The sequence below is a fragment of the Phaethon aethereus genome, assembly GCF_964289735.1.
Source record: "Phaethon aethereus genome assembly, chromosome: 2".
Lineage (NCBI taxonomy): Eukaryota > Metazoa > Chordata > Aves > Phaethontiformes > Phaethontidae > Phaethon > Phaethon aethereus.
In genome coordinates, this window is record NC_138582.1 from 160,201,211 (window position 1) to 160,220,269 (window position 19,059).

At 39.4% G+C, this 19,059-nt stretch overlaps 1 protein-coding gene across 1 annotated transcript in view; it reads left to right on the plus strand.

Moving 5' to 3' along the window:
• DIP2C (disco interacting protein 2 homolog C) overlaps nucleotides 1-19,059 on the plus strand; it is a gene marked incomplete at both ends in the record, with an annotated part of 330,160 nt that overhangs the window by 283,463 nt on the left and 27,638 nt on the right. Inside the window, 2 exons of the mRNA XM_082015390.1 lie at nucleotides 8,847-9,015; nucleotides 9,986-10,156. Of these exons, the coding sequence (XP_081871516.1) occupies nucleotides 8,847-9,015; nucleotides 9,986-10,156 (340 nt within the window). The remainder of the gene's footprint in view (nucleotides 1-8,846; nucleotides 9,016-9,985; nucleotides 10,157-19,059) is intronic.

The window sequence follows — 19,059 nt, forward strand, 5'->3', positions numbered from 1 at the left end:
TCTTTGGTGTTAGCAGTACTGCTGTTTTTAGGGGGGAAATAAAAATACTCTGGATAAACTTTTTACCAATTTACTAAATAACTGAAGGAAGCAATATTTGATAACAACTGCAACAATTCATTTTCAGCAAGTGTTATTTATTTAAAAGTAGGCTATCAGCCTGTTTTATTGCCCTTTTGAAATATTTGTTATTAAATATTAAATGGGGCAAGGATTAACAATATGATCTTACTCATTCTTTATAAGTTTTTCTTGATTTAAACTATACTTGCCCTGATATTATCTCAAATTTTACATAGGGATTAAATCACAGAATCACAGAATCACTAAGGTTGGAAAGGTCCTTCAAGATCATCAAGTCCAACCATTAATCCAGCGCCACCATGTCCCCTAAACCATGTCCTAAACGATACATCCACACGTTTTTTGAACAATTCCAGAGATGGTGACTCCACCACCTCCCTGGGCAGCCTGTTCCAATGCTTGACCACCCTCTCGGTGAAGAAATTTTCCCTAATATCCAATCTAAACCTCCCCTGGTGCAACTTGAGGCCATTTCCTCTCATCCTGTCACTAGTTAGTTGGGAGAAGAGACCAACACCCACAATATTTCTTTGTTTTGAAAACAAAGAAATATTTCTTTGTTTTGAAAAATCATTTCATTTCAATGTCTTATTTCCCCAACACAAAAATAAAAATATTGAGGCTGCAAAAAAACTCAGAAAACCTTTCAGAAATTTTGAGAATTTAAATTAAATGACCCTGTTTAAGTTATATTTTTTAAATGTTGACTTTTTAAAGTCAGCTGAGTATTTCTTATATAGATTTAAGTGTTCCAGCATGCCCTGGTGTCAACACTGTTAGGCCTTTGCTCTGTTGGGGGCTGAGCCAGATCTGCCATGATGCGTTCAGTGAGACCAGGGAAGGACTGCAGGGCACCATAGGAGAGCTCAGCTAAGGAGTGTATTGTTGTGTGGGATAATATTGGGACACGGAGCATCCAAGAATAACTTCTATGCAACATCATGATAGAACCATAACAGATAAATGTTGACCTGTCCCAAACCCAAGTAATTTGTGGTGCCCATGACTCCCCTGAATACAGAAATGTTTGTTTCTTCCAGAAGCATATTTGCAACAGATGAGCATTTGCTGCACTTAGATCCTTGCCAATACTGGTAGTATTCCGCCTTTTAGGAGAAGATTGTTTATGGCTGGAAAGTGCATAAGGCAGCAAACCTTCGGGAGAAAGCAAGAAGGAATAGAAAATTTTATACCATTTTCAAAGAAGAGAAAGGAAACAAGGGAGTTGAAGGAACTGAGATCAGGCCAGCAACACTCCCATCTTATGAACCATCATGTCAGTCTCTTCTTTGCCACTGATCTCTTGTTCCTATAAAACCAGAAATATTGCAGGCTGCTTGAATTGTGACTGTCATTTAGAGAAAGCTGACGTCAGATACAGCTTCATTAATTCCACTTACAAACTTAATTTCCATTTCATTACCATTTTAGAAGTGAATACTGTTTGATGTGATAGCAAAAAATACATCCTGGACGTTATTAGACTCTTATTCTTCACAGCTTAAAACTTTTCAACTTTACATTTTAGTCTTTGTAATTTAGCATAACAAAATCCTCCCCAACATCTTACAGGCCAGATTTCTACCTCGGAGGATTCTACTGTAAAGTTAAGATTTTCTGTCACCACTCCCATTAACAAAGTTACTACTTCTAATGGCATATGGAAATGATGTTAGATCTTCAATTTTTGATCAACTAAGGGGCTTTGAGAGTTAAATAGAAACTTCTTGTTTTAGGAACCCAGCAGGAAGACAAAGCAACCTCCTGTGCTGGTGTGGTTAAAATGACAAGTACATTTTAATCCCCTTATTAAGTAGACCAAAGGAGGCATTGACCAAAGAATGAAAGAAAAACTAACCTTTTATCCCCGTTGTAGGTACTTAGACGTTGTGCTGGCCTGCTCCACTGCGGTGCCCCAGAATGCCCTATTCTGTGAGGTCAAAGCTACTTAGGAAAGCTGCTGGAGCATGGAGCCAGTCCTTTGGTAAGTTTGGAATATATTGCATAGTTTTGCAAAGTTTGGGGTTTTTTTAATTTATTATTTTATAGCCTAAAGGGTATAAAATAATAAAGAAAAGAAACCTTGCAAAGCAGAGCAATACATTTTTTTAAAAATGGAATTTACCGTGTTCCCTCTAAACTGGCTGCATGCTCCAGCAGGGTTTCCTTGGAACATTTGTCATTGAACAGCACGTCCTGGGTGGCAGTCATCACCTCCATGTGAGTTCACGGACCTGAAACTTCCTAAGTTTAACAGGTTCTTACTAATGACTCAATAAAAGAATACAATATTTTTGCTTTTTTCTCTTTAATAATCTAATTTATCCATTCTAGAGAGGGTGATGATAGTATTGTGACTTGTGTTGCATTACATTTTAGAATGTATTACATTCTTTAAAAGAAAAAAAAGTGTCCTCCAATGTACAAAAAATCAGTACTGAATCCCATTGTTCAAAAATGCTTCCTGAAATTAAGATGTTCCTATCTCAATGCTGCTCACTATGGAGCAGAATAGAGCATTTTACAGTTCGTTACTGAGTATTTACTTAATTGATAGATGCTGAATGATGCAATAGAATAAGAATTTTCCCTCCGTTTTAGCCCAGCTAAGCCAACCCATATTGCAGTTCTGCTTTTACTACTGGAAGAAAGAATTGTCCTTGCTGAAATTAAAATTAAGTACATTAATACTTTTAAATAATTTTTATATATATTCTCAGAAATTGAGACTGTAATAGTGCGAGTCAGTAAGACTCAGACTGAGCGAGAGGAACTGAACTTTCCAGTCCACAGTGACCACGTAATAAATAGCATGAATGCTATGGAATGATCCTGGGAGGACTTTCCGGGTAAGGTCCAATGAAGTGGCTTTCTCCTGTCCTGCTCCTGCTGTCTCTGTTCCATAGCCACAAGCTGAAGTCCCCAGTGGGGGTGCTGGTTAGCTTCTGCAGCGAGAGACTGCAGGGTTTCAAGTTAAGCAAACAGGTGGAATGGTGCAAGAAGTAAGCAAGGAATTGCAGCATTAGCATGAGAACTGCATTGTAGAAAACTTCAATGTGCTAGGACTCATTAATTATTGTTAGGTTTTTTAGGCTAACTTGAAGGTATCTGACAAGCATGAGCATTTCAATCAATTTCCAGCCCATTTATAGTAAAAAAGGCAAGACTGCATAAAGAAGCCTAAATATCACATCAGAAAAGGATAATTCTGACATGGAAGGTAAAGGATACAAACATAGCCGATTTTTAAAACTTGCTCACCTGCTTTAAGTATTTAAATAAAGGAACTTTGTGTTGAAATGGCCCTGAGCACCCCAAGTTCCAGCAAGTGACTGTATGATTCCCGCTCCTGGTGCTGCCAGGTGATGTGTTTGTGCTCAGGAGCAGTCAACAACACGCTTCCCGATGAGAAGTTACACATCTGTTCAAAAGTGTCCAGGAGCAACCTGGAGCCATGTTACAAAGCTTCCCATATGAGGCTCAGAGGTTGCTCAGAGGTGCAAACACCTCTCTGAAAAGGGGAGGTTAAAGCCTTTTGAAGACATGCCAGTAACAAGAAGTTTGAGTTAACCTCTGGCTCTCCTTCTGGGCAGACAGCACTGTCCTAGCTGGTGGTGCAGGCACTACAGGAGCAAAATGCTGCATTTCAGTGTTAACTAGAGACAAGTATCCAACTGGGGTACCAATGCCAGAGCTTGAGTTAAAGCAAAGTGCTGGGTTATGGCACTGCTCTCACCAGCTCCTAGTACACTGATGTGGAGGTTGCAAGGACTGGACCTACTCCTGTAGGAATAGGCACCAGAAGCCTATCAAGATTTATGAGTGAGATCTTTTTTTTTTTCATTTCTGGGCAAATCTGCGTGCCCTACACAGTGATCCCTTCTGCTGTACATGAGTTAAACTTCTTGTGAGGTATCTGTCTCTTTAGTACTGGTTGCTTATCTGCTTACCATGTGCAGTCATGTTGTTAGTGCAGTGTATGCCAGCTGGGCATCTTTGGACTCTGCAGGTGGTGTGAGGTCCTTTACTTTTTCTCCAAAAGCTCTTTTCTGTGCACATAGTGTGTCTCCAGGAGAACTAAAGGTTTAATTTTGGCCCAAGTCCTATGAAACCTAGTCAGACATATGAGCAAACACTCTCCTCTGTGGCATGTACCATCCTTCGTACAAGCTATGGTCCCGATGATTGTGAAGGCTTTTGCTCAGTCACGTTCAGGTTCCCTCAGCATGCAGACTCTTTTCACAGACTTTGAATTATGGGCATGGCAACTCAATTATTTTGGGCTCTACCAAATGCCCAATTCGCATACCTGTCCCTCATCATCAAATGCCAAATACCAACTGTAGAAATGCAGAAACTAAATGCATATACTTCTAAGACTCAGCAGTAGCTCCCTGCTTCCTGCAGTTAAGAGGGAAAGCAGCTCCTATCACTTGAGAAGGACACCAGAAGTAAGGGCAGGGACAGGTCAGCAACCTGCCAGAATGCAATTGCAAATTGCAGTTGCCATTTGTCAGCATTTATTGCCCTGCTGAAATTATTGGAACTATAATAAAACCTCAGACTTTACTGTTAATCTGCCTCAGCACAACATGGGGTAAATCTTTGATTCAGTGGAACAGTTAATTGCCAAGATGTCCTTCCAGGCATCTCCATATGCTGCCAAAACAGCCTGCCAGGCAGTGGAATTGGGGTTGTGATCAGATGGCACCGTCATATCGAAATACATCCTGGTGCATTTAACTGTAATATTCCTGTCCTTGGGCAGCCCTTGCTTAGTGCAGGCAGACAAGGCTCTCTTCACTTACTGCCAAAATCCAAGGCTGTGTCCACCATGTGAATACTTTTTTTTCCCCAGATTGCTTTGCAGTCCCCTAAAGGAAGACAGCATTTTTAAAAGGTGATCTCCCACCTCAGCTACCACTGCATTTCACTCTGCATCTGCATCCCAAAAGTCACGGTGACAGGATGATGCAGGCATGCTCTGTAGTCTCTCTCCTTTTTTGTGTTCTTTTTTGCCTACTCCTTTTGCATTTTCTAAAAATGATGGAGACTGATAAACAGATATCCAGGTCTGTCAGATAGTCTCTGCAGTTCTGCACTGTGTCTACTCCTGTTAAAAGATTTGTATCAGGAGATGCAGCTACTTTTGTGACAACCAATTTCTATAGCAGTGGAAGAAACAATCTTAATTCAATTCCTTCCCAGTATTTGTATAACTAAATTCTTGTGCCTACTCCAATATATCATAATTGTTGCCATTTCAGAACAGTAATTTTAGCTTCTACAATTTATATTTAAACCCCCAACTTTTCCCAGTGTCCCATCTGATTCCCCTGATGCCACAGTGTTCATGACAATTTTATTGCTTCCGGTATGAGAGTAAGAAAGCTGACAGCTTAGCCATCTCTTGATGACTATCATGTTTCAAGGTGAGATGGAACTGTCTATTTTTTCAGTGCCTCAATTTCAGTATTAATTCTACCACCTGTACCATACCTAGATGCACCTAGCAAACATCTCTAGCATACCTAGAATTACACGGAGGCAGCACTGACAGAACTTCCTATAGGTTTGGGACCGTATCTAGCTTTATCCAGCATCTCCAAAGCAGCCTTCCACAACTGCAGTCTTGTTGGCATCCATACTCTTAATATCTCACAGTGATTTGAAACCGCCAGTGGTAGAAATGTTTCAACCAGCTATACAAAGGAGTATCTTTTTTTTCTGAGCTTCTCTCCACCGAAATGTTGGTGACATACAGCTTCTCAGGGGTTATCGTGGAAGTATAAAGTCTGCAAACTTGCAAGGATATGTGGCTACCAGGAACATTTTGTAGCTTGGAGTACAAAACCTGCATAATGTTTCTGAGATTGATTCAGGGAGCCAAGTTATGACTGACATCGTGGTGGCCAGGTGCTGTATAAACTACTTCAGCTGTGGAACCAGCACATTCATCCCAGAAATAGGGCTTTGCAGTTCTCCTCCTAGCTCCACCAACTGCTCTAGCAAATCAGATGATATGGATGGGTTATTAAACCGTAGCTCGGTAAGCAAAGTCTGTATTGGTCATCAAGTTTCCAGGTATAATTATGTACTGAGACAAGAGCAGCGCATGTCTGAGTTCTGCACCACAGAAGTTTCCTTCCTGCTAGATATTTCCAGTTTAATAGATATTGCAGCTAGATATTACAGTTTAATTCTGAACTCCTCGGTATTTCTGAGGGATTAGAAAACACAGAAAAGGTGCTAGCAACATCTTAATTTATTTCTGTCTAATCAGAGTGATTTTTTTAGTCAAAGTCTGATCATAAGAGTGATTGTTCCCCTCAGTCTGGAGAAGATGGGATTATTTTGCATCCAAATCCTTATGCTTTGCTGTATGGCTGTTTGTGGGAGGTTAAGAGCAAACACAAGTACCTTTCTTACTTGTCAGCATAAGTTGATCAAGAGAGGGAGACAGTTGACCTCCATTCATTAGTGCTGCTGAGGAGGAAAAGATTTGTCTTTGGTGTAAATTTGTGTTCCCAAATTCCACCATTTTGGACTATTTCCTGGTAAAATGCCCTTGGAATCAATTTTCTCTTCTTCTACTTCTTTGCTTTCTTCTACTGAAAGCAATGCAGCTTCTTCCTCCCTTGTTGCTGTGGAGTTTGTGTGAGCATCTCTCAGTACAGGGATAAAGTTTGTTCTTTTGATTTTGTTTTGATTTTGGGATGATGTGCCCAGTTGAGTAAGTGGCACTTGAAGGATCTTAATGTGGTTCTGAGTAATAATTCTCTCACATTTGACCCCCTGGCAGCTTATTTATTATTGTGCAGATATTTTTTTACCTCCTGATACTGGTTGCATCAACTAGAGGAGTTCAGGGACAGCGGGGAAGGGTTTGATGCTGAATTGCTGTATAACTGCATTTGTACAGATTGGAGCCTACCCCAGGTTCTTACTCGAGTGGTTACAGCTTCCTGTTTGTAAGAATTATGTATTTACTAGACAGATCACACACCTTGATTGTTTGTGGGGCCCTAAACTTAAATTTATAAAAAACTAAGACCTTTTGGTCTTCTCTGAAAAACTTAATAGAATTGGCCGAGAAAGAAAGCGTGAAGTAATATTTATGATAAAAACTGTTACTACTCCCTAGCTGGGTTTGATCTGTCACTCAAGCTCAGGGGTTACTCCTTTCAGGCATGGGTAACTTTGCCAACGTCTCTTCTCACATGTTTATGAAGTACATGCTCAAGGTTCAGTCATACTTTATTCTGATTCCATAAAAGCAACATAAAAGCATAATGCTTCATTTGACCGTCCTGTGCTATAGTCGTTATGTCAACCTTATCTGAGAACACATTGCTTCGTGGCAAGTCACTGGTCATGAATCATCAAGAGTGGCGTGAATGTGGACAAGCAGTCAAAGATAAAATCCTTACTGTAAGATAAATGAAATTAGTTGAACTGTAGTTCATACATATTCCATGACATCCTCTGGCTAATACTTCAGCAGAGACCTAAACTATTTGGATTATTAACTGCCATTGTGGCTGAACTTCTAGACCTTTTATGCCTTTAACATACCAAGTAAAGACATCCAGGTCACACAAACCTTGTTCTAAGTTGCACAGCTTTTGAAAGCATTCTCATCTGGGTTTGGGGGGAGTGGGGGACACTCAGTCACCAAGGAGGGAAACTGTGTGAGCAGCCCATCTTCAAGAATTTCAAAGGTGTGTATCTTCTTCCTAACGTCAAATGTTACAGAGATGCTTATATTCCTGAAAATAAATTTCCATTTCTTGTCTTACCTCAGGCACTTGGATTTGAAAATGTCCATTTTACTTTACCAAGCTGATATTTCAAGTTTTCAAGTCACAAATTGACTTCTCTCATGTGCCTCATAAATCTCTGGGGCTTTATGGCCCTTTCTCAGAACTTCTGTAATTTGGGGGTTTTATGCTATGACCATTCCAATTTGAAATATCTACAAATCACAAATTAAGATGTGAGGGGGACTGTAAAATTGATGGTAAATCTGCCTGTCTGAGATGAGTGAACAACACAGGGCCCACGGGAAATAGAGACATCAAATTGGGAATATGTTTTTCCCTTGTGGAGAATCTTGGGTACCAGAGAAATTAGCTCTGACATAATTGTTTCCTTCAGGGACCCTGATAAGTGCCTCTTCTCAATACTTACGTGCACTGGGTATCCAATAAACAAGACATGTAGTATATTCGGGTTTTAAAAGTTCATAAAACTTTCACAGAAGAAATTTAAAGCCACAAGGATTGCTAAATTGGGGCCAGTTTTACTCCTTTGAAAATGATTGCAAACCTCTTGCTTGCCTCAGCAGGAGAGAGGTTATTTCCATATTAAGAAATCAAGTATTCTTTTAATCAAGGTATCTTAAAATGGTAATTACTCAATCTTAATTATTTGTCAGCAACACATAATTTTGTTGATATTATGATACTGTTTATTAGCACCATTAATAACTGAGTTATTTTTCTCTCTGGTACAGTTCTAACAGCAAAGTCCATGGGCCTTTTGATAAATTAGTATTTTAGGAGCATGTTCTGCTTGCATTCCTCATGATTAAAAAACAGAGTTAAACTTTCATGTTAAACTACTGGACCTGTAGAGCGCCGTAAGACATTACATGGTTCATCCAGTGCTGTGATAAACTTTATATTCTAGTACTCCATAGCTTGTAAACATCTGCAGACACAGGCATTTAGCCTGCGTTAACTAATCTTGTGTTTTTACAGTGTTTATTCAGGACACCAGTCTATTTTGATTCCTCCCTCAGAACTGGAGACCAATCCTGCTTTGTGGCTTCTTGCTGTGAGTCAGTACAAAGTGAGAGACACTTTTTGTTCCTATTCGGTCATGGAGCTTTGTACTAAGGGACTCGGTTCGCAAACAGAGTCGCTGAAGGTAAGTAACTCTGCTGTCCCGCACAATGTGTCGTCTGCACGGTGGTGTTTGAGAGCCTTCCCTGCCATGAACGGCTGTGCTAAATGTCTGCAGCGAGGAGAAAGTCATCAGAGGGCAAGGGCAGCTTCCACAGAACCTGTGTTATTCCTTGCCAAAGGCTATATATGAATATCAGTCATTCTCTTTCAGATCACCAGGCTTTTAAACATCAAGGAAAGGCTTTTATTTACCTAAGCTTTCTGATCTGTGTTGCAGCTTGTGTTGATAGGCAAGCGTTGGAAAACAGAGGTGTAGACATCCAAGAAGCACAAGGAGTATTATATTATATTATATATTATATTTTATGAATTCCCTGATTATATGAAGTACTAGTTTGGTTTTAGCCCCTGTAGTTAAATAACCACATACTTAAAAATACTGTATTGTTTTAACTGGATTGTCTCCATTGAGGGTGAGGGGGGAGTGTATCTTCTCTTTTTGTTCCCCAGAATTAAAAGCCAGGTAGGCAGTTACATTTCTGAAATCATCTAAAATTTCCAGTATGCTACTGAAATAAATTAGATCTTGGGATACTGATATTTATGATGTCTCCAGCCCTTACCATCCTCGCTTAATAATTTCCTAATCAGTTTTTCCAAGGCTAGACACTCTTTCCTGTTTGCTATTATTCACTAGCTTTCTGAATTAGTATTGGGAAATAGTATTACTTCCCTTCAGAATTAGCATACCCATCTCTTCCTACGTGCTAACGTTGAGATGACAAGCAAGTATGTCTGCTCTTCTACGGCTATTAGATTGTCATCTGGCCATCCGGCCTCCGGGAAGGATGGAAATTATACTGGCAGCTTAGCCTCTATTCCGCTATTCCTCTTGAATCATAATACCTACCTAATACACTTAAAGTACTACTAACTGTTTTTCATTAAATCTGACCATTTGTGGCCTTTGTTACTTTTTGACTTCTTTTTAGGCAAGGGGACTGGACCTTTCACGTGTACGGACATGTGTAGTAGTGGCTGAAGAACGACCTCGGATAGCTCTTACTCAGTCATTTTCAAAATTATTTAAAGACCTTGGTCTCCATCCGCGGGCTGTGAGCACATCACTTGGCTGTAGAGTTAACCTGGCAATATGTTTGCAGGTAAGATTTTTCACTCCTTAAGCTCAAAGTTGGTTTAAGAAAATGATTTTCAGTAAGAAGCATTCATTTTATTTCCTTTGGTTGCTTGGTTGTAGACATATTAAGAAAATGCATGTGGTACTTAATGTTCTTGCATATGCAGGTGGTAAGTTTCTGTTACTTTGTCAACTCTTCATCCCTCTCATGTTGCAATCGTAGCATTTATTCTGCCCATTAATACAGTAATTCAGAAACGTGTACAGTGGTGACAGAATGCATACTCTGTACTCCAGAAATTGTATTTAGTCATGTAATGTAAAATACAGTGTCCAAGTGCTTTAGTATGGTACAAAATGGATTCTTTCTGTCTATAAAATAATTCCAACTATTACTTAATTAACTAGATAGATATTTTCTGCACACAGTTAATTGCTTACAATGGAAAATAATTTTGCTACATCTCTTTCATTCTGTTTTGATCCACTAATCAGAAGAAAGTACCTAGCGGTAGTATAGGATTTAACTTGCATTCTCCAGGAATATTGAGTCGTGATTTTAAGGACAGATGAAGCACTGTAGCTATCTGGTCTGAATTTCTGAATAGCCCCTATGTTTTGACCCAGTGATAACTACACAAAGCAAATGGTTTTAGGCTGATCTACAGTATATTCTTTTATCTTTCAGGACTTCAAGTGATGAAAGTTAACTTGCCTTTTTATAAGGTGTTCAATTTTTAATTAATTTTGTCTTATTTCTAGTTTAAATGTACCTGGCATTAGATTCAACCATTTTTTTATTTTATTACATTTTTCTAATCTAGAATAAAGAATCTCATTTCTATCATGACACATCTTAGTCTTTGGTAAATAGATAAAGAATCCTAAGACATGCTTTCCTGATCTGTGTCTCATTTTTATGACTCCTGATCTCTTCCTGTCCTTCCAAACCTGGTATCAGACCTTCACATATTATTCCTGTAGTAATGCCACAGATGTCCTACTCAGATGTAATATGGTTTCTGGCTTAATAATCTTTTTAAATAGTACAATAACCATCTTCTGTATTGGCAGCTGCATTGGCTGGGAAGTTCCATATCCATTTGGTCACCTACCATGTCTCCCCAGTAGAACTTGCCTGTGCTCTATATGGCGCATCCCACATTTCAAATCTTGCGGTTACCCCTAGTTTACGTTAAAGGATTTCTCATGCATGTAACATGCATAATTGCTTAGGTGTGGAAGCTAGAACAGATTTTCTCAGTGAAACTGCAAATGAGGCATTTGCTATTCTTTTCCTGATTGTAAATGTAAAGATTTTTTTTATTTTATCCAAAAAATTTGACAAATACAGGTTATGGTTTAAGCACAGACCAGTATGTCTGTGTGTTAGGCCTGCCTTCACCTCTTGCCCAGTTCAACAGCACTAAAGAATCCTGGCTTTCATCAGACCTCAGCTAAAAGTGACCTTGTAATTCAGCATGTTACCAGAATACGAATACAAGAGGTATGCCACATCTCCAGTACTGCTTGCTTTCTCTCCGACTACCAGCAGAGTACCCCTTCAGCCCAAGGTGACTTTAATTATTATTATCAAAGATACAACAAGGCAAAGCTGAGCAGGTTTAAAAGTCATTCTGTGTCCCAGAGGTAGAGTTCCTTAGCTTGATATTCTGTAATTGCTGCCATAAATATTCTCCATGAAGAAAAGTTTAAGAAAATCTCCTGTAGTCTCAGAAGCAGAACTTGGATCCTTCAAAACAGTTTTACCTTAATAAAACTTAATAAATAGTCTTGAGAAAAAAATATCTTGTAGAAGATAGAAACATCTATGAACTCAAGCAGCATCTTCCCCCATATTTCTGTCATGGATTTGATACAAAAAGTACTGACAGGTTTTGAAATCTCTTCTACTGAATCTTTCTTAGCAAGAATACAGCCCTTTTCATTTCTTTCTACATATCTAGACTCTTGGGTGATGACAAGGCAGAGAGGACAACTGAAAAAATGTCTAGGATATCTTTAGGCACTCCCACCCGAAACAGCACAATTTGGACAGTACCAGTTTAGGCCAGTTAGCAGATGCAGGGTGGTGTGCTTTCTCAGTCAGCAACCCAACCAAGCTTAAACACTTGGGTGGGAGGGGCACAACAGGCAGCAAGGACACTACTTTACCTCAAGTAGAAAGGGAAAACAGAGGAGAAAGAGGTGAGCTGGTTACTTGATAACAATAGTTTTCTAATCTGCTCCTGTATCTTTAGCCATTTTGAAGTGGCCATGGGATGTCTTTTACAGAGGAGGGGAAGGAGGGAAGTGATGGCATACCTTCGTGGCTGACTGCTCTGACTTTCCCGACAGATCAGGATGGGGCCTGTCAGCTCCCCCCTGCAGCTGTGGTGGAGCTGCTTCTGAAAAATAATTGAACTTCTCTAGCTTCTGGTCCACGGAGGTACAAGGCATGAAGGATGCTGTAGATAACAAGGACAGATTGGCTGCAGAAGTTTGCTTGCCAGTAATGTAAATCTCCATTTCAGGCTTGAAGTGATCTCTGGACTGTTTGTGGTGGTTCCTTCACTTACTACATAAGTCATTTGTTCAGGACAAATAATAAAACCAGTGAATGACACTAAGCAGCAGTAAGCCAGGTTCAATGACCAACTATGCCTTGTTGGAAGTAATATTGTACTGGGTCTGCCTGGGATGGAGTTAACTTTTTTAATAACAGCCTGTATGGAGCTGTGTTTCAGATTTGTGACTGAAACAGTGTTGATAGCACACCAGTGGTTTAGCTATGGTTGAACAGTGCTGCACAGCACCAAGGCTTTCCCCCTTTCTCACTCTGCCCACCACACCACCACCCCAATGCCGCCAGCAAGTAAGCTGGGGGAGAGCAAAAGTCTGGGAAGGGACACAGCCAGGAAAGCTGTCCCAAGCTGACCTGGGATATTCCTACCATATATTGTCATGCCCAGCACCAAAAAAGGGGGGGTTGGTCTTCCAAAGTACCCATTGCTCAGAGACTGGCTGGGCATTGTTCTGCTTGTGGGAGGTGGTGAGTAATTGCTTTTGCATCACTTGGGTCTTTTTTTTCTTTCCTTCACTCATTAAACTGTCTTGATCTTGACCCATGGGTTTTCTCACTTTTGCTCTTCCTAAGCTCTCCCCTGTCGTGCTGGGAGGGAAGTGAGTGAGCGGCTGGGTGGGTACTGAGCTGCTGTCTGGGTCAACCCACTGCAAATGTGCAGGAAAGCTGAACACACTCAGAGAAACTGGGAGTCCTAATCAGCATGGAGTTAGGCTGGATTTTTGCTTGACTATGTATATCTGCCTTCTGATTGTGTTAACTCCTTCGCTGAAGTTTGCTTCCTAGATGGTTCTTTACCAAATCTTGAAAGAGTTATTGAATCAAACTGTAAAAGTGGATATCTCTCTGAAGGAATATTATTAATGATACCAACTATGTTAAGAACAGCACAGAATGAGAGCCTTGAGTGAGGTGATTAACAGCCTAGCTGATCATATAGCTTAGTGTCAGGCTTCACTGAGTTCTACCAAGGTGTTGCATCTCAGTCCGTAGGACAAATTAAAAGCCATACACGGTCTAACAAGTACTGTGGCTGGAATGAAGAAAAGACATTTCAGAACAGGCAATATTTAGTAACGTTACTCATCCAAGTGGAATCATTTTTGAAGCATTTAAGCCGAGGGTAGGTTGGCAAGCTTTAAAGGGGTTTGAAAAATTACTAAAGATGTTGCATACAAGCATCACCGCAAAACATGTCATTTTGGTAGAGAATATAAAGATACAGGATTGCGTCCTTTGAAGCATCTGGTAGTAGACACTGCCAAAGACTGGATACTGAATTAGACTGACTGCTCTTTCCAAACTGTCTGGAAGTTTATGGCTAGTGATATTCCAGAATAGCTTGTGGACTATTCTGTTTTCTGGGCTGAGGAACAGAATGAATTTTAATTCTTCATCAACAATGTTCCTGAAATCAGCATTGTCTCCAGTATGTTCCAGAAATGGGTCATGATTTCTGGATTCTTCACACTGCATAAAGATAGTTCTAAAGATGTTTGAGTCAATAGCATCTGCCTTTCCTTTTTTTCTTCCAAGTTTTGTCATCCATGAGATCAGCATGTGGCTCCAGGAACACCATCTTCCACAGGGATAACTGTGATCCAGCCTATTCTATGGTCTTTCTAAAATATGTATCTACTAACCACCTTTCTAAACATCTCTCAATATTCAGCTATTGATCCTTACCAGCAAAAAGCCTATCCAGGCTTTCATCTCTATGGGCTGCCTCTAACACAACTTGGATGTGATCTTTGATACCTTCTTCACTTCATTTCCAATTTTTTTGACAAATTGAAAACTCAGGTGTTTCAAGGGGAAGGTATCCTGATTTTTCAAAAAGGTTTTACTGTTTTTCCCCCCTCCAAAAAGAAGAGGGGAGGAGGTGTACCTACATGTATGTGTGTGTGTCTGTGCGTGCGTGTATAAAAATTTCATAGCAGAATTTTACCTTTTGTTAAAAAGATTACTTTAAAAAGGAAATCATTGTAATAATGCCTTTGGTACAAAAGAGCCTTAGTCTACCAAACGATCTTAATTTCAGGATTAAGATCACTGAGAGACTAATGCATTGTCATTTGTATTCCTTGCCTCTCAAATTTAGAGCAAATTTACTATGTTTCTTTTGATGTAGTCATTTTGAACTAGATTTTGAGAGGTGTACTTTTGAAAATAAATAATTCTCTCCATCTTTAGGCACTTAAATACTATTAATATCTGACCTTTTATGGCTGTATAGTTACAGATAATGGTCCAGGGATTTCTGAGATGAAAAGATTACACCTAGCATATTTTAATTCTTATTAAATAGCATTCTAGCCTTCGAGAGAGAGAAAAATAGATCTGAAAAATAGCCTGTTTCTTGCAACAGCACAGATGGTTCTCTAGGATTTTAGCTAATTTCCATTTGAAATAAATATTTTAATTTTATTCAACCTGCTACTCAATTTCAGTTGAAGAAAAACTTCTAGAAGTTGTTCATTTTCCTTAGTTAACCCAGAAAACGTACTAACAAATCTGCCCAAGCTAGGGCAGGAGAGCAGGATTCATCTTGCTTCTTGTATGTCACTTGTAAGTGAGATGGCAAGGTTAAGTGAGTTATCCAATATCCACCTGTAGTCAGTAGAAGTAAAGAAATACTTGAAGAGAGAGCTTCATTCAGCCTATCTCAGGTGCCCATCTTGGGATGGGATTCATCACCATCAGGGGATACTGCCTACCTTATACTGCGCGCTTTCGTCTCTGATGGCTGACATTGTATGAAATGAATCCTTCCCTCACTGTCTAGCAAAGGGAACTTTGTTAGTAAGTTTAGGCTTAAAGGTAATGTTCCTTTTCACTTAGTGATAGATCACACTTTTTTAGGATCTTCCATATTAAAAGTAATAAGGCATAGCTCTGCAAAGCTATGTAGGAGACCATGCACTTTATCAGAGGTATGATTCACACTTAGCAATGTAGTACAGCTCTGGGTGAGTTCCCTAAGATTCTGTGTTTTCCCACCTTTACTATGAGTCATGCCATGAAGTTCTTTTCACAGCTCCAGCTGCTGTGTTTGCGTATGTGAGATTGTTAAGTGTACATCAGAATTCCATTTCTGAACATCAGTGGAGTAGAAGTAGACTCAGGAGTAAACATTGAGGCCACATCCTTAGATAGCAAAACAAAACAAAATGTAAACCAACAGTTATTTTTAAATTCTCAGGACTTCTGATTGCCTAGTTCCAGGGTTTTGACTCCAGGGATGGAAGCAGGGGAGAGCATGCAGCCATGCAGCTTGGCCTTTGACTTCAGTGGAAATTAGGTACAGGCTGAGTGCTTGCACATGGTCATCCCTACTGTTGACTTGTTGGGCTAGTCCTCTGTGCAGTTTTGACCTGCAGTGTTTTCCCAGAGAATAAAAGCCTGGCATGTTGCAGAGGCTTGCACAGACCAGGAACTATTCACTGGTAGCAGCCTATGCATGGGCAGGAGATTTATTTAGTCCAAGGCATCTGACTTAAGAAGTACCTGTTTTCAGACAGAAAATGATGTTTGGCCCATTTTATTCCCCTGAACACTACCTAGCATGTCCTTAGTAAGTATCAGATACAAAAGAAATCACATTGTTTTTTTCCTGTTACCACCATTACAGATGCTCTTCATCTCTTGTCTCACAAAATAAATGTGCGCAGACAAATTGAGTCAGTCGCTCTGGTCTTGGCTAAGACTCTGCTTCTTTTGAAACACTTTCAGAGTATCTGAGCTGCAGCTGGCCACAGAATGATGATGCTGAGACTTCAACTGCTGTTTCTCAATCCCTTCCTTAGTTAAAAGCCATATGAGGCTCTGGTAGTCTCAGAGTCCTCTCTGGACCTGCAGTATAGTCACAGGCAATGAATTATGTAACTGATGGATTTCAGTAATTCTCTTGCTTTATTGCAGTTACACTGCAGTGTTCAACCTGCATTATTACTAATATTTCTATTTTGGGGCAGCAATGTAATAATCAGATCCACCCTATTTTTTTTAAATGCTTCATCTTCCCCTGCATCCAAAATAAACCTGTTTTAAGATGCTGCTGTGGCTGCTTCCTGTAGTCTTTAACTTTGCTGGAATTCAGAAGTTTGATGAGAGGGCTATGGGACACCAGTGCTCTCAGAGCTGTTTATTTTCACAAGATGTAGGGCAAGTCCCATCTGGTGTTAGATGCTCCATGTAACAGTAGCGGCTTAGGACTAGTCACCACTGTGTTTTGTCTTTTTGCTGCTCTATCGATCATGGTGAAGAACTGATGGCTTTTTATCGACTTTTATTTTTTCTGTTTCTTTATATGTATCACACTGTTTATCATAGCAAATAGACTAAGGATGAAGAATTATTGAACTATGAAATTACTCCATTTAGTTATGATCTTCTAGTAATTAGGTTGTGCACAAAGCCTTGATTTTATTTCACTTTAGGAGCAGGTTAATCTGTATGAAACAAGGTGTAAGTATCTTTCTCTGTTGTATACTAAATTTTTTTTCCCCCAAAAGAGAGCTTACTTTTGATTTCCAGAGGACATCGGTTACAAACTTGTTTTAGACCTGGAACCCCTGTCTCAACGGATGTGCATTAAAACAACAGGGCCATAATGTTTACTGACTTCTTCACCAAAAACAAACAAACAAAAAATCAGTGTGCTAGACTCATGTTTTCCACTAACAACGTTGTCTGTAGTGTCCTAAAACCATTTAAGTCTGTTTGTCCAAGGTTAGCAGTCTACAGCTGTCTCTTCTGTTGCTCTACTAAAATGTTGACACCTCATTTTTTACTTTTTTTAACCTTTAATGGTATAATGGTTAATTTGTAAGATTCCTGTATTTGACATTGTTTTTCTTTTTATTTTACTCCCTGCTTTTTGCATTCTCCTCTTTTTTTTCTCCCACCCTTCATTCCCATATTTTTATTATTATTTTCGTCTTGTGTTACCTTTTTTCCTTCTCTCCCTCATCCCTGCTATTCCTGCTGCTATAGCCTCACAGGCTGGGGAAGCTGGCCGAGCAGGTAGGGGATTTTCATGTTCCCTCAATACCCACCTATCAGCTTCCAACAGTGGGACAGACTAGAAATTGAGTCTGGAGATTTGAGGATTTTCAGATCCTTCTATAAAATTATAAACAAGTCCAGTATAGCTTTATCTGGATGCAGGTTTCATCAAATATTAGCTGTCTGTTGTAACTATTTCATTCACACTGAAAATAATAAATATCATAGTGATTGTCTTTGATTTTCAAACTTGACTGTTTCCATTATTTTATAAATCAATTCAGGTTTAGTTTTATTTTTAAAGATAACCAATTTTTCCTTGGTTTTTTGTTTTGTTTTTTTTAACATTGCATATATTTCAAATAAGTTCTCCACTCAGCACTAGTCTGTTACACTGCTGAGTTTACTAGTAGACTGAAAATCGTGTCGTTAATAGCTAGAGAGGATATTGTACCTTGTATTGTGTATAACAAGCTAAAGAGGCTAACATGCATGTGCAGCTCTATTACTCTTTTTCTCCTCTGGTGGTGGGTCACTATCAGTATCTGTACAGTAAGTATCTGTTGGTAGTGGTAACTCTTTTCCCCTTCAGATATAAAAATTATCTATTTGTGGAACTCCATCGCAATTTTTAGTGCTCAATAATTTGTGAAACTACCAGCCAGAATTGCAGAAATGCCAAATTTAGACCTAGGCATTCCTAATGTGAAGAATTATACTCTATAATATATCCCAAACAGGACAGAAAGCACTGGGAGTTAATGTTGCCTGCTGTGTTAAGTAGTAAACATCTAAATAACTGATAAAGGAGTTCCTGCACCTGTAGATTACCGAGGTTAGGTGTATTTATCTGCTGAAAAGAAGATTTCCAAAGTTCCAGTGTTCCAAAAGGAAGTTGTGCTTTTCTTCTAGCCTTCTGCTTAGCAGTGATAACGAGGTATGCAGCAGAGAACGCTAGACTAGAGCATTGAGAGTTCACATGATGTTCAGTGGTGATGAGTTTGAAGTTTTGGATAAGGCAAGATCATAGCAGGTTACAAAACTGCAGCAAAGCTGTGGGTGGAAAGGCCTAAAAAGACTGTATCATCTCTGCATGAAAGGAAACTAAAATTAGTCTACTGCTTTTCAAGTAACTAAATATTATGACATAAAGCAAGGATTTAAATTATGCAGTGGAAGACTGAAAAGGAACAGAATAATTGCTTACAGACCTTCAGTCCACATTGGTTCATGTCATGCGTGCTACCTTTACTATCTTTAGCTTCAAGTGTATCCTCTGTTGCATGTATGGAAGACTCTCCGTAAACCATGCTTCACATTCTTGACCATGTGCTTCT